The sequence below is a fragment of the Cetorhinus maximus genome, chromosome 5 (genome assembly GCF_964194155.1).
Source record: "Cetorhinus maximus chromosome 5, sCetMax3.hap1.1, whole genome shotgun sequence".
Taxonomy (NCBI): Eukaryota; Metazoa; Chordata; class Chondrichthyes; order Lamniformes; family Cetorhinidae; genus Cetorhinus; species Cetorhinus maximus.
Window position 1 is genome coordinate 7167913 of NC_135883.1, and position 13704 is coordinate 7181616.

General features: G+C 43.5%; 1 protein-coding gene across 6 annotated transcripts in view; it reads left to right on the top strand.

The window, feature by feature from the left end:
* Nucleotides 1-13704, top strand: part of dtnba (dystrobrevin, beta a) — a 461468-nt gene that overhangs the window by 190043 nt on the left and 257721 nt on the right. For all 6 annotated transcript variants that reach the window (XM_078541481.1, XM_078541476.1, XM_078541482.1 and 3 more), the window contains exon 9: nucleotides 13491-13615. In XM_078541481.1, coding sequence (XP_078397607.1) covers nucleotides 13491-13615 — 125 coding nt within the window. The remainder of the gene's footprint in view (nucleotides 1-13490; nucleotides 13616-13704) is intronic.

Below are 13704 nucleotides of genomic sequence, written 5' to 3' on the forward strand. Positions count from 1 at the left end.
GGTCCTAGTCTCTCCTACTAATGGAAACATCTTCCCCACGTCCACTCTATCCAGGCCTTTCAGTATTCTGTAAGTTTCAATCAGATCCCCCCTCATCCTTCTAAACTCCATCGAGTATAGACCCAGAGTCCTCAAACATTCCTCATATGTTAAGCCTTTCATTCCTGGGATCGTTCTCTGAACTCCGACTCACGTTTCTCACTCTCAAACTGAATGCTAAATTCTACTATTTATGGCCACTGTTTCGTGGGGGATCTTTCACTCTGAGATCATTTATTAAACCTGCCTTATTACACATTACCAGATCCAAAATAGCCTGATCCCTGGTTGGATCCACAACATATTGTTCTAGGAAACTGTCCTGAATACACTCTATGAATTCTTGCTCGTGGCTACCTCTGCCAATTTGATTTTCACAATCTACATGGAGATTAAATTCACCCATGATTAATGTGCTGCCTTTTTTATACGACATTATTATTTTCTGATTTATTCTCTGTCCTACAGTATAGCTACTGTCAGGGTGCATATAGGCTACTCCCACCAGTGCCGTCTTCCCCTTGTTATTTCTTACCTCCACCCATATGGATTCCACATCTTCCGATCCAAGATCATTTCTTGCTATCGTACTTATTCCATCTCATACTAACAAAGCTACCCCACCAACCTTTCCTTCCTGCCTGTCCTTTCGAAAAGTCACATACCCCTGAATATTTAGCTCCCAGCTTTGATCTCCTTGTAACCACATCCCGGCAATGGCTATAACATCGAACCCATTAATCTCTATTTGTGCCGTTAATTTATTTATTTTGTTCCAAATACTACATGCATTTAATTAAAGAGACATTAATTTTGCCTTTTCACCATTTTTTCCCCTTTTGACCCTATTTGCTGCTGTTTTCTACATTTGTACATTCTGTCCCTTCCTGTCACACTCTGGGTATCATTACCTGAGTAGCTTGCCCTGCAATGCCACCATATCCTTTTGCTTTGTAAGCCTACATATCCCCTCTCCAGAACCCTCCTCACTCCCCCCTATTTAGTTTAAAGCCCTCTCTACAGCCTTAGTAATTCGGTTCGCCAGGTCACTGGTCCCAGCACGGTTCAAGTGAAGCCCGTCCCACTGGAACAGCTCCCTTCTACCCCAGTACTGGTGCCAGTGCCCCATGAACTGAAACCCATTCCTCCCACACCAATCTTTGACCCACGCATTTAACTCCTTGACTTTATTTACCCTATGCCAGTTTGCCCATTGTTCAGCTGGTAATCCCGAGATTATTACCTTGGAGGTTCTGTTTTTTTAATTTAGCTCCAAGCTGTTCAAATTCTTTCAGCAGAACCTCCTTTCTAGTCCTATCAGTGTCGTTGGTACCAACGTGGATGATGAGAACTGGATCCTTCCCCTCCCACTCCAAGCTCCTCTCCAGCCCTGAGGAGATATCCTTAACCGTGGCACCGGGCAGGCAACACAGCCTTCAGGATTCATGCTCACGGCTGCAGAGAACAGTACCTATCCCCCTAATTATACTGTCCCCTATCAGCACTACATTCCTACTTCCTCCCTTCGCTTGAATGGCTCCCTGTACCATGGTGCTGCGGTCAGTGCGTTCAACCTCCCTGCAGTCCCTGCTCTCGTCCTCACAGCTTGCAAGAACCTCGTAACTGTTGGACAATTTCAGGGTCCAGGCTCGAACGCTACCCCCTGGGCCCCCATACCTGCCTCACCTGTAGTCACACCCTCCTACCCCTGATCACAGGTCAAGTTCGAATGATCTAACCTGTGGGGTGTGACCGCCTCCTGGAGCAAAGTGTCCAGTTAACTTTCCCCCTCCCTGATGTGGTGCAATGTCTGCAGCTCGGTCTCCAGCTCCTTAACTCAGATCTGAAGTTCCTCGAGCTGCAAACACTCACTACAGTTGTTTGCTCCAGATCACCTTGGTGTCCAGCATCCCCACAGGCTGCAGCAGCAACACATCACCCGTCCTGCCATCGCTATCTTCTTTTATTTAATTTATTAATTAATTATCCTCATAGCCCTGCTCTTTATACTTTATTGAAATTAATTATTTACACCAATATCGATCTTATACTTAATGAGCTATTTTTAAGAAAGAGAAAATAAAGATTAAAGATCTAGACACTAACTATAGACCTTAATTTTAATGTAAAGACTAGAAATACTTACCAACCCAACTCACCAATCAGCTGCTCTCTACGCTCTTTTTAAATGAAGCCTCTACGCTCTGTTTTATATAAGGTCCACACGCTCACCCACTCTCTGTTTTAAATAAGGTCCACACGCTCACCCACTCTCTCTTTTAAATAAAATCCACACACTCACCCACTCTCTGTTTTAAATAAACTCCACACACTCACCCACTCTCTGTTTTAAATAAACTCCACACACTCACCCACTCTCTGTTTTAAATAAAGTCCACACGCTCACCCACTCTCTGTTTTAAATAAAATCCACACACTCACCCACTCTATGTTTTAAATAAAATCCACACATTCACCCACTCTCTGTTTTAAATAAACTCCACACACTCACCCACTCTCTGTTTTAAATAAAGTCCACACGCTCACCCACTCTCTGTTTTAAATAAAATCCACACGCTCACCCACTCTCTCTTTTAAATAAAGTCCACACACTCACCCACTCTCTGTTTTAAATAAACTCCACACACTCACCCACTCTCTGTTTTAAATGAAATCCACACACTCACCCACTCTCTGTTTTAAATAAACTCCACACGCTCACCCACTCTCTCTTTTAAATAAAGTCCACACGCTCACCCACTCTCTCTTTTAAATAAACTCCACACACTCACCCACTCTCTGTTTTAAATGAAATCCACACACTCACTTGCTCTCTTCTTAAAAAATGGGAATGGTTAAAGGGAAAAGATGTATCTAGAGGACTTGTGAATGGTAGATTGATGAACAGTTGCCTTCCAAAGGAAAATAAGAGAAAAAATATTTTTTTAAAATAGCCATTGTTTACTACACTAATTGGGAGGTAAACGTGGACCTTCAGGTCTTTATAGCTCAGTGATTTATGATGCAGGAATCACACATGCATTTTAATGTATCTATAAATGTGAAGCAACTTGCATAAGGAAAAAATATAAAAATACAAGCAAAAAATTATAAGCAAAGTCAAGAGATTCTTCTGGGCCTTAAAACTGTGATCATCGACCTTCCAGTTGGATGCTGTGGCTGTATTCCAGGAAGGCTCCTGTAATCCAATTTAATAATTAAATAAGAATCCATAGACGCAAGGCAAAGAGACGCCCAAGATTGCTTTCCAGCAATACATTAGACACATTTGAGGACAGATCTTTTGGAATTGGAATTTAGCTAACTAAATCACGAAATACTTAGACACTGAGAGACATCCATTGTCCTAAGCCTGCTGAGTCATGCACAGTTTCAAGAAGTGAAATGATGTTACACGATCTCTCAGAGAAGATTCTAAAATACAGTATAAGCTGAAAAGGAAAATCACCCAAAAGCATTCAACATCTAAGAGAACACTCGTTAAAGTCAGATTAAACAAAGCAGTTAATCGTGCAGGAAGGACAGGTCAGCAAAGGGGAAAACAGATTGAAATAAATTCTTACGACATACAACTGCCTGAAACAAAGGGAAAACAGAAGCAACAGATAAGGGGTGCATGTGTAAATGAAGGCTAAAATGGGTGAATGAGAGAAATAGCTTCACAAGGCAACAGAAGAGTGAAGTAGAAGTTGGAGTAGGATAGAAGCCTTGAGGTGTTCCTGTAGGATGTTTAGGAAGGGAATGAATAAACAGGTTGATTGATCAGCTAAAGTTTTCAAAAACAATTGGGGGTTTAAAGAGCTATATTCAGGAACTTGCATGGACAGACATCACTAAGCAGTGGCTTTCTGGTGTCAAGTTGGCTACTCCGGATGACATAATTGGCAAGAAAATATTGGAACTCAGTTATTCCAATGTGGCAAACTTAATGCTGTGAAGCAGGCTGGTCTGTCGTAGTCCAGGGCAATGTTGATTGATCTGTCAGCCTGGCACATCAGTTGGCAAGGAGGGATTCCCTTGTCACTTGGAACTGGAATTCTTCCCAGATAATTCTGCAAGTTCATGAGCTAAATGGGTCTTGGCTGGAAAAGCAATAGGAAGCTTACCAGCACTAGCATCATTCACCAACATCGTTTACTCTATTAATCAGGAAATAATTACCAGAATTACAATCTAACATCAAAGGAAATTGTTAAGACTTTTGTGTGTTGCCTGATCTTCAAAATAATTTATTATCTTCAGTTTATGGTGGAGAATCTGCGTCAGAAATCTCTGCAAAGGTTGACTGCTTCCTAAAGACTCGCTCTGTAACTTCTGAAGGAAGACATCACTGACCCAGGCAAAACTCCACTATTATTACAAAACATTATCCAAATATACAGCAACTTGAAAATGTGACAACAAAGATTATTTAAAAAAGTACGTAAGTTTGATGCAAAGGATGAAAGGTCTTGCATTTACGTCACACCATTCGTTCTCCTCGCGATGAACCAAAGCAATTTGCAGCCAATGAAATGGTTTTGAAGTGTAGTCACTGTTGTGTAAGCAAACGTTACAGCTAATCTGCAGAAAATGCTTTAAAAAGAAGCGATGAACTGAACAACCAGGTCACTCATATTGGCTAAAGGATAAATATTGGTCAAAACACCTGGAGAATTCCCCTGCTTTTCCTTGAGTAGCGCCATGGGATCAGGCCTCAGCATAACACTTCACCTGAAAGATGCCACCTCTAACAGGGCAGTATTCCCTCAGCATTGCACGGAAGTGTCAGCCGAGATTAACGGCTGAAGCCCTGGACTGGAGGTGGAACCCACAACCACCTGGCAGAGGTGAGGGTGCTACCTGCAAAGCCCATAGTATCCCTATCTGAAACCCTTGGGGCTAAATTTTCCAAATGAGCAGTGGGCAGAGAAGCCAATTCTAGCAATGGCTGGCTGAGACCTGGCTGATTTTCATGTTGGTGGCAAACTCCTGGTGACAGCATTTCTGCTCTTATTAGGTTGCCAGTCTCCGGTTGGGAAGGGAAAAGGTTGCATGGTTGCGTGTGCCAGCAGAATCAAAGATATATAGCAATTCAAAAACCATCTATCTCTCTCTCTCCTTGTCTAGCGCACTCCTTGTCTAACACTCAAGTGTTAAGTGTATTATTTGCAGTTTTAGGCACCATATTATAGAAAGAACCTTAAAGCAATAGAAAACATGCAACAAAAGATCATCAAAGTGATGCCATGGTTGAAAAAGTATAGTTAGAAGAGACTTAGCATACTGTTTCCAGGAGGGTCAAGAAGATACAAGATGATTGAATGGAGACTTTTTAAGGTAATCAGTAACTGAACTGGACTAGCCACACAAATACTATGACTACAAGAGCAGGTCAGAGGCTGGGAATTTTGTGGTGAATCACTTATTTCCTGACTCCCCAAAGCCTCTCCACAATCTACACAGCATAATTTAGGAGTGTGATGGAATACTCCCCACTTGCCTGGATGAGTGTGGCCCCACCAACACGCAAGAAGCTTGACACCATCCAGGACAAAGCAGCTCCGCTTTACCGGAACCCCATTCACCACCTTAAGCATTTGCTCCTTCCATCACTAACGTGCAGTGACAGCAGTGGGTAATATATACATCTTGCACTACAGCAAGATGCCAATGTGTAAACAGATTTTTGATTGACAAGGGAGTGAAGAGTTTTGGGTGGCAGACAGGAAAGTGAAGTTGAGGCCACAATCAGATGAGCCATGTCACTGCTGGCCCTCTTAAAAAAAAAAGTTGTTTTGTCGGGTGAATTGCAAGCAACTATTTTCTCTGGATAGCGGGTCAATGAATGAGGGTATGAACTTAAAGTTGTCACTGAAATTGAGGAGAAAGGTGAGTTGAAGTTTCTCAGAGTTGTCCAAATGCAGAATTCTTAGTGATTGGGCGGAGTTTGGCTACCTTCTGAGGGAGGGATAGATAAACACTTGAAGCAGAGAACGGTTCACGGTTATGGGAGGAGAGCAGGGCAGGGGTCTTAATTTTGGATTTCTTTAGCAAAGAGCCAACACTGATGAGATGGGCCGAATGGGCTCCCACTGTGCTTTATTGGTCCTGACGTAAATCTACAGTGTCGTTATTTTAATTTGGAGCTTAATAGATCTGACAAAACCATGGTATAACGAGGTGTTGAGCTTCTTTTGAAGTTGAGAAAAATAACATGAAAGCATATAAATAGTACTACAGTGAAAAGTTTTATGTTCATTACGTGTGCTTACTGCAAGTAGATACTAGACAGGTAAAAGTGTACTCCATAAGACATAGGAGCAGAAATTAGGCCATTTGGCCCATCGAGTCTGCTCTGCCATTCAGTCATGGCTGATAAGTTTCTCAACCTCATTCTCCTGCCTTCTCCCCGTAACCTTTGAACCCCTTACCAATCAAGAACCCTATCTACCTCGGTCTTAAATACACTCAATGACCTGGCCTCCACAGCCTTCTGTGGCAATGAATTAATCACTCGAGCTCAAAGGACTCATCTTCTAGATTTGCCTGAGAATTTAAACTCAAAAACATGTCAAGTGTACCCAAAACATGCAACAATTAATTGTATTGACAGCCCCAGAAATACAACTTCCTGGCTGTGTATCTAGGAGTAACTGGAAGGCGCAATGATGCTACATAAAAGGTGAACATCATCACCCAGTCTTCTTGCTTGGAGGAAAGGTATTGAAGACCCAATGAGTGTTAGCTCAGCTTGCATGTATCTAAATTCAGTGGAGTTGAAACTGAGATCATACTTTGGCTAGCAGTTGAACTTGCCTAAGTTTTGGTGTGCTCTGTGGCATGCCCTACCCCAGGAATTACCAATGCATTAGGCTGAATTTTCACCTCTGGGAAGGGGAACAGGAGCCAGGACTGTTTCCAGGTTGTGAACCTGCCGCGGGAGGGAAGCAGTCACGGACTTGGAATTCTGAAGGGTACCCGCTTGATCGGCACAGAGACAGGTTCCCTGTTGAAGTAAGAATGACCCGGTGTTTGGGTGGCTGGGATTCCTCGGAGAAGGGGCACTTGGCCCTGCTGCAATAGCCCAGTAACTATGAGGGAGCTTCCAACTAGAAGTTGCCCTCTCAGCCGCCCTTTAAAACGTTTAAATAAAAGGTGCAGAGATCAACCAGGCCATTGTCGGGGCTGGTGGGATGGAGAGGGGCGGCATCTACAGGGCAGGTGTTGTCTGCACCCCGATCCAGGCATGGAGCTTGTGTTGGGCTGCCTAGAGTACTGGCACCCTGGCCTGCTGCTGGATACCTGCCCCCAGGTAGCTAACCTGTCCCCCATCATATCGGAAAATGGGAGATAAAAGAGAAAATCCCAGTCGTCGACCTTACTCCCTGGTTAGCGAGGCTCTTAACGAGCTTAATTGCCTGGCCACTTCATGGAGGAGAGAGGTCAGGAATCTGGCACCAAATTCCAAAGATATTCCAATTGAGCCAGGCTATCGAGAAGAGCCCATCAAAGACAATTACCTTAGAGGAATGTAAACAACCCAATCTCCTGACCCATTCACAAAACATCCAGTTAATCACCTGTACACTCAACTGTGTGGGGAACAGTTTGTGTGATTGCAAAAGACACACACAGACAGGTTTCCTTCTAAGTTTTTTTTGGTCTGGCCTCATCATTTTCAGGTCCCATCTGCCCCTGTTCCTGATCCAGCTGGGTCTGAAGATTCAGCCCATAGGGTACAGTACAGTGCTGGGTGGCCTCTGCCACCTTGTCTTCATTTCTGAGCCTAAGCAGAGTGTTGGTAGACAAGCCAAGTTTCACAAGGGGAAGGACTCACTGAAATGAAACCTGCTTTCACCTAGTGTCTACATCTGTGCACGTCTTGCAGCGATTGCTTGTCAGAGATAAGGAACAGTAACGCTGTCCAGGTATTTTTCATTTAACCTGAAGCTTTAAGAGCCAATTGCAATGCACCAATCAATGCTTTAGTTGAGGTCAGCTGACTTGGCACATGCCTGGGATTGAATGGGGCTCAACTATTCACTGTCTGACGTAGATATTGTTATGAAGCCATGCTTTATATCGAAAATGGCGTTTATTTATTGGGCTGAAACCACTGGTTGAGTTATAAGAGACTGAACAACAGCATTTCAGTGATTTAAAACAGCAGCTTATAAGATGTCCAAACATTCGCATCACTGTATCTTGCAAATTCCAAAGATATTAAAGTTGAGCCAGGCTATTGAGAAGAACCCATCAAAGACAATTACCTTAGAGGAATGTGAACAACCCAATCTCCTGACCCATTCACAAAACATCCAGTTAATCACCTGTACACTCAACTGTGTGGGGAACAAACCATTAGATGAAATTGCTTTGGACAATGGACCCTGGCTGAGAAAGGAACTTGTCCAACCGTAATCTTATTTTGTCTAAACCATGGACCTGGAATCAATTTGCTATGACTATGGTTAGATAACTGGCCTCTCACTCTCTCTGTCTCTCTCTCTCTCTCTCTCTCTCAAAAAAACTTAGAAGGAAACCTGTCTGTGTGTGTCTTTTGCAATCACACAAACTGTTCCCCACACAGTTGAGTGTACAGGTGATTAACTGGATGTTTTGTGAATGGGTCAGGAGATTGGGTTGTTCACATTCCTCTAAGGTAATTGTCTTTGATGGGCTCTTCTCGATAGCCTGGCTCAGTTGTAATATCTTTGGAATTTGCACGTAAACGGTTAAACACTCATTGAATTGCCAAGCACATCCTTTTTGAAAAACACTGTTACGGTCTAATGATTAGTGGGATGAGAGCCTTTCTCTCGTCACTTGAGTCTAACAACATCCAAACTATCAAATTATGTTCCTTTATAGACTGTTGAAGAAATTAACTGTTCATTGCTGAAATACTGAGTTGGATCAATTGTAAATAGCTATTTTTGTCTATCCATTGTGTACTATGTTGGCTAGGGAAAATAAGTGTGTGATTTTTATAAACCAAATTACAGTATTAATTTGTCTTTACTAATGACACAAATGTAGTCCTATATGACTGTGGCAAAAGTAAACGTTCCCTCCTTGTCCTTCTTGACCTGTCTGCAAGCCCTTGGGTGGAATCGTCCCAGAATTGCAATAAATGTGGCAGCGGGCATGAAAAAAGACTATTTACCCGCCGGCTACGGTGCTGGGTTTTGGCGCTGTGTTCTCCACTTCCCGCCACATTAATAATGCAGCCGCTGGAAACATGCCATCTGGCTGGTGGGTGACCTCTGAATCGCCCCGCCCCCCCAGCGCCACCTCACCGTTTCCTCACTCTGGGTGCAATATTTAAACTGCAGCCACGCACACAGCCCAGGATTGCTCCAGCGCATTGTCTACTCATGCCCGCCATGATGCCAACGGGACTGGAAATATCTGGCCTTTGACCCGGTTGACCACACCATTCTCCTCCAACGGTCATCCCACAGGGAGACTGGTCTCGCCTGGTTCCATGTAGCTGGAGAATCACTTGCATTGGCTTTTCTTCCGGCTCCCACACCATTACCTCTGGTTTACCCCAAGAGCCTATCCTGGGCCCCGTCCTATTTCTCATTTACATTTTGCCCTGCGACGACTTTATCCAAAAGCACAGGGCTAGTTTTCACATCGACGCTGACAGCACCCAGCTTTCCCTCATCACCACCTCACTCGCCTCCTCACTGTTGCTCAATTATCAGAATGCTTGTCTGACATCCAGTACTGGATGAGCAGCAATTTCCTCCATTTAAATATAAGCCATTGCTTTTGGGCCTTGCTCCAAACTTCGTTCCCTAGCTACCGACTCCATCCCCCTCCCTGGCAACCATCTGAAATTAAGCCAGTTTGTTCGTAACCGTGGTGCCACATTTGACCCCAAGATGACCCTCGTATTTATACCATCACCGAGACCACCTATTTTCAGCTCCGTGACATCACCTGACTGCCCTTGTCTCAAATCATCAGCTGAAACCTTCATTCATGCCATTTTTATCTCTGGACCTGACTATTCCACTACAATCCTGACTGGTCTCCCACATTCTACTCACCATAAACTTGAGGTCACCCAAAACTTCTGTCTGTGTCGTAACTCTAATCAATTCCCATTCGCCACTTACCTCTGTTCTTGCTGACCTACATTGGCATCCGGTCAAGTTATGTCTTGATTTTAAAATTCTCATCCTTGCTTTCAAATCCCTCCATGGCCTTATCCCTCCCTATCTCCCTAATCTCCTCCAGCCCCACAACTCTCTGAGATATCTGCACTCCTCCAATTCTGACCTCTTGAGCATCCCCAATTTTAATTGCTCCACCATTGGTGGCTATATCTTCAGCTGCCTAGGCCCCAAGCTCTGGAAAAAAATACTGTGGCTACAAGAGCAGGTCAGAGGCTAAGAATCGTACAACGAGTAACTCACCTCCTGACCCCCTAAAGCCTGTCCACTATCTACAAGGCACAAATCAGGAGCGTGATGGAATACTCCCCACTTGCCTGGATGAGTGCAGCTCCCATAACACTTGAGAAGCTGGACATCGTCCAGGACAAAGCAGCCCACTTGATTGGCACCACATCCACAAACATTCACCCCACCACTGATGCACAGTAGCAGCAGTGTGTACCATCTACAAGATGCACTGCAGGAATTCACCAAGGCTCCTTCAGACAGCACCTTCCAAACCCACGACCACCACCATCTAGAAGGACAAGGGCAGCAGATACATGGGAACAGCACCACCTGGAAGTTCCCCTGCAAGTCTACACCATCCTGACTTGGAAATATATCACCTTTCCTTCACTGTCGCTGGGTCAAAATCCTAGAACTCCCTTCCTAACAGCACTGTGGGTGTACCTACACCACACGAACTGCAGCAGTTTGAGAAGGCAGCTCACCACCACCTTCTCAAGGGCAACTAGGGATGGGCAATAAATGGTGGCCCAGCCAGCGAAGCCCACATCCCTTGAATGAATAAAAAAGAAAAAGTTACATTCCTAAGAAGCAGCAAACTTTGCTGCTGTTAAAGAAGGAAAATCTGGACCGTTAGTATGAGAAATAGGCCCTTATAAAGTGATTTGCATTTCTTTTTGCCAGGCCCTTATACCTTCTCCCGTTCCTTCCCTAAAGCCGTGATTTCTTGAATTTCTGCTACAAACTCTGCCCCCTTGCTGCCAGCTCCATCCCTATCCCTAGCCAATTTCTCAGGTTGAACCAGCCTTTTCAGAGTCTTTGCATTGTTATGTATACCTAATGTCATAGTTCATCCGTTTTAGAGGTATAACCTTGTAGTTTTAGAAATTGAATTTTAAATGTAAGTTCATTGGGAAAAAGCCCTGGTAAACATCGTAGAGGCTGGAAAACCGCACATATTTAAGATAGTTACAATTCAAAAGGTAACTTGTGTTTACGGGGTAAAGTCAGTAAAAAAAGGTGAGAGTCATAAAATGGCAGGCTGTCTTACTTGGTTAAAGATCTGGAGACATGACGTCTGCATTAAGAGATATAGGCTATTCTTGTGGTTTCCCAGAATGAATGAATGCTTTGGAATTAAACGGTAGTTAATTTGCATTTCTACCCGGGAATAGGCTCGATATGCCACATCCCCATGGAGATGGGGGTGGAGCGTCGTGAGGTTCTTTGTTTCGAGTTAACTCTGTGGATTCAGTTTGGGCATAGCCAGCAGGCAAGGTTGTTTGTTTTGAAAAGCAACTAAGTGACTGTGGCCTTATGTAGCTTGTAGCTCCTTGGAAGTCAAGAGATGAAGCCAAAGCTACACTTTAAGTAGAGTAAATTCTAGTTTTATCACCCATGATGCAGCCTGCGATTGGGAGCTGGTATCCAGTGTAAGTCAAAGTTTGAAAGGGGAAAACAACTGGAAGATTTATTTAGCTGGAAGCTAAAGGAAGAAATCTATAATAGTATTCTCAATAAAAGGCAGTTAACCTTGTTCCACTTGGAATTCAAGGGGAGGTGTTGGCAAAGAGGTAATGTCACTGGTGGACTAGTAACCCAGAGGCCCCAGGCTCTGGGGCCATGGGATCACATTTCAGCATGGCTGGTGAAATTTGAATTCAATTAATAAACCTGGAATTAAAAGCTAGTCTAATGGTGACCACAAAACCATTGTCGATTATTGTAAAAACCCATCTGATTCACTGATATCCTTTAATGTCCTTTCCTTCCAGTATCTGCCAGGGGCAGACCTCAGAAGCCGTGCTGGAATGAAATAAAATAAAGTTCTAAATATATGTTACTGACTTGACTTTATAAAAACAAAACACACCCTCATTCATGAAAGCCCATTCAATGTATTTAATTCCCCTCAAATGCTTAATCCCAAATAAAAACAAACATTTGTGTACTTAACCACACATCAAAGACAGCTAATCCTCAAATAACCTCTTTCATCTATCAATCAAACTGTGAACTCACAGCCAACTACCCCGTCCCCCCACTGTGATAATGAAAGGCTGTGGAAAGCAGTCAAGCATTATTAATGCTATCATGGTAGCACTTTGGATTATGTCAACAAACAGCAATTGAAACTACTAGGTCAGATTTTCTTCAACCGTGCAGACGCAGGTTGTTTTCAATTTTGAAAGGGCTCGCCATCTAAATAACTTGACAGCTGACAGTTCTACAGACCTTATCTGCCCTTCATGAGTATTTATGACTTCTCTAAAGATTCGTAGCTTCCACACTGCTGGATAAAGCCCTTGCTCCAGTGAAAGTGGGGTCTGTTTGAACTCAGCACTGAGTTCAAATGGCCCTGCTGAGTCTGGGCTTTTCACGTGTCAGAGTCACGACCCGCCCACTTTCTTCCCCCCCACCTCCCCTGGCGAAAAACGTTTTCTGCTGAATATGGGGGTGAGACTTCGGGATCTGAGGCCCGTCCACCATTTTGGATACGGCTGCAGAGCATCCTGGACCTTGTGAGAATCCAGGCCAGGGTATCTAATGGGATATGACGACATTACTGCTCTTGAGTTGCTTGCCAGGCGCTGATGAGAAGTGTTGATCTGTTGATGGAGAGCCGCCTTATTATCTTGAATAAAATATGATTGACTAGCTGTAATATTTACCTCGTGTCACTTTTGTTTTGTTTATTTTAGAAAGTTTTATTTGTTGCTGTAACAGCTACTTCCAGCAGTTTGAAAGCTTCTATTTAAGCAAGATTATTAACACTCTGAATAGCTGCCTGTGCATTGTGTTTCTATGACAACATTACGATTTTGAACCTTCATTCGGCTTCATGAGCCGGTGGCTTGTAAATTGCTTAGTGAAAATAAATTTCATTTTTTAATCCCAGGTACAAAACGATTTCATTTAATTTTCCTGTTTCCTAGTTATTCCAATCCCTTTTTTTTTAGCTGAGTTTTGGGTTTTTCTACCTCGCTTTCCTTGATATTTTTTGTTAACTTTAAGAATTTTCTTTTACAGAAATCACCGGCAAAGAAGTTGGGCCATGCAATCAGTAAGTCCCTTGGATGTGTACCAAGTCGAGAGCCACCTCATCCTATATACCCTGAGATGCCAGAGAAACCTCTAGATTTGGCCCATATAGTGTGAGTAATGAACTTTTACAGGAAGTCTAGCTGTGAGAACTGGTGCAGCTTTTACTGGGAAGCAAGTTTAATCTTGAAATTGACCCTAA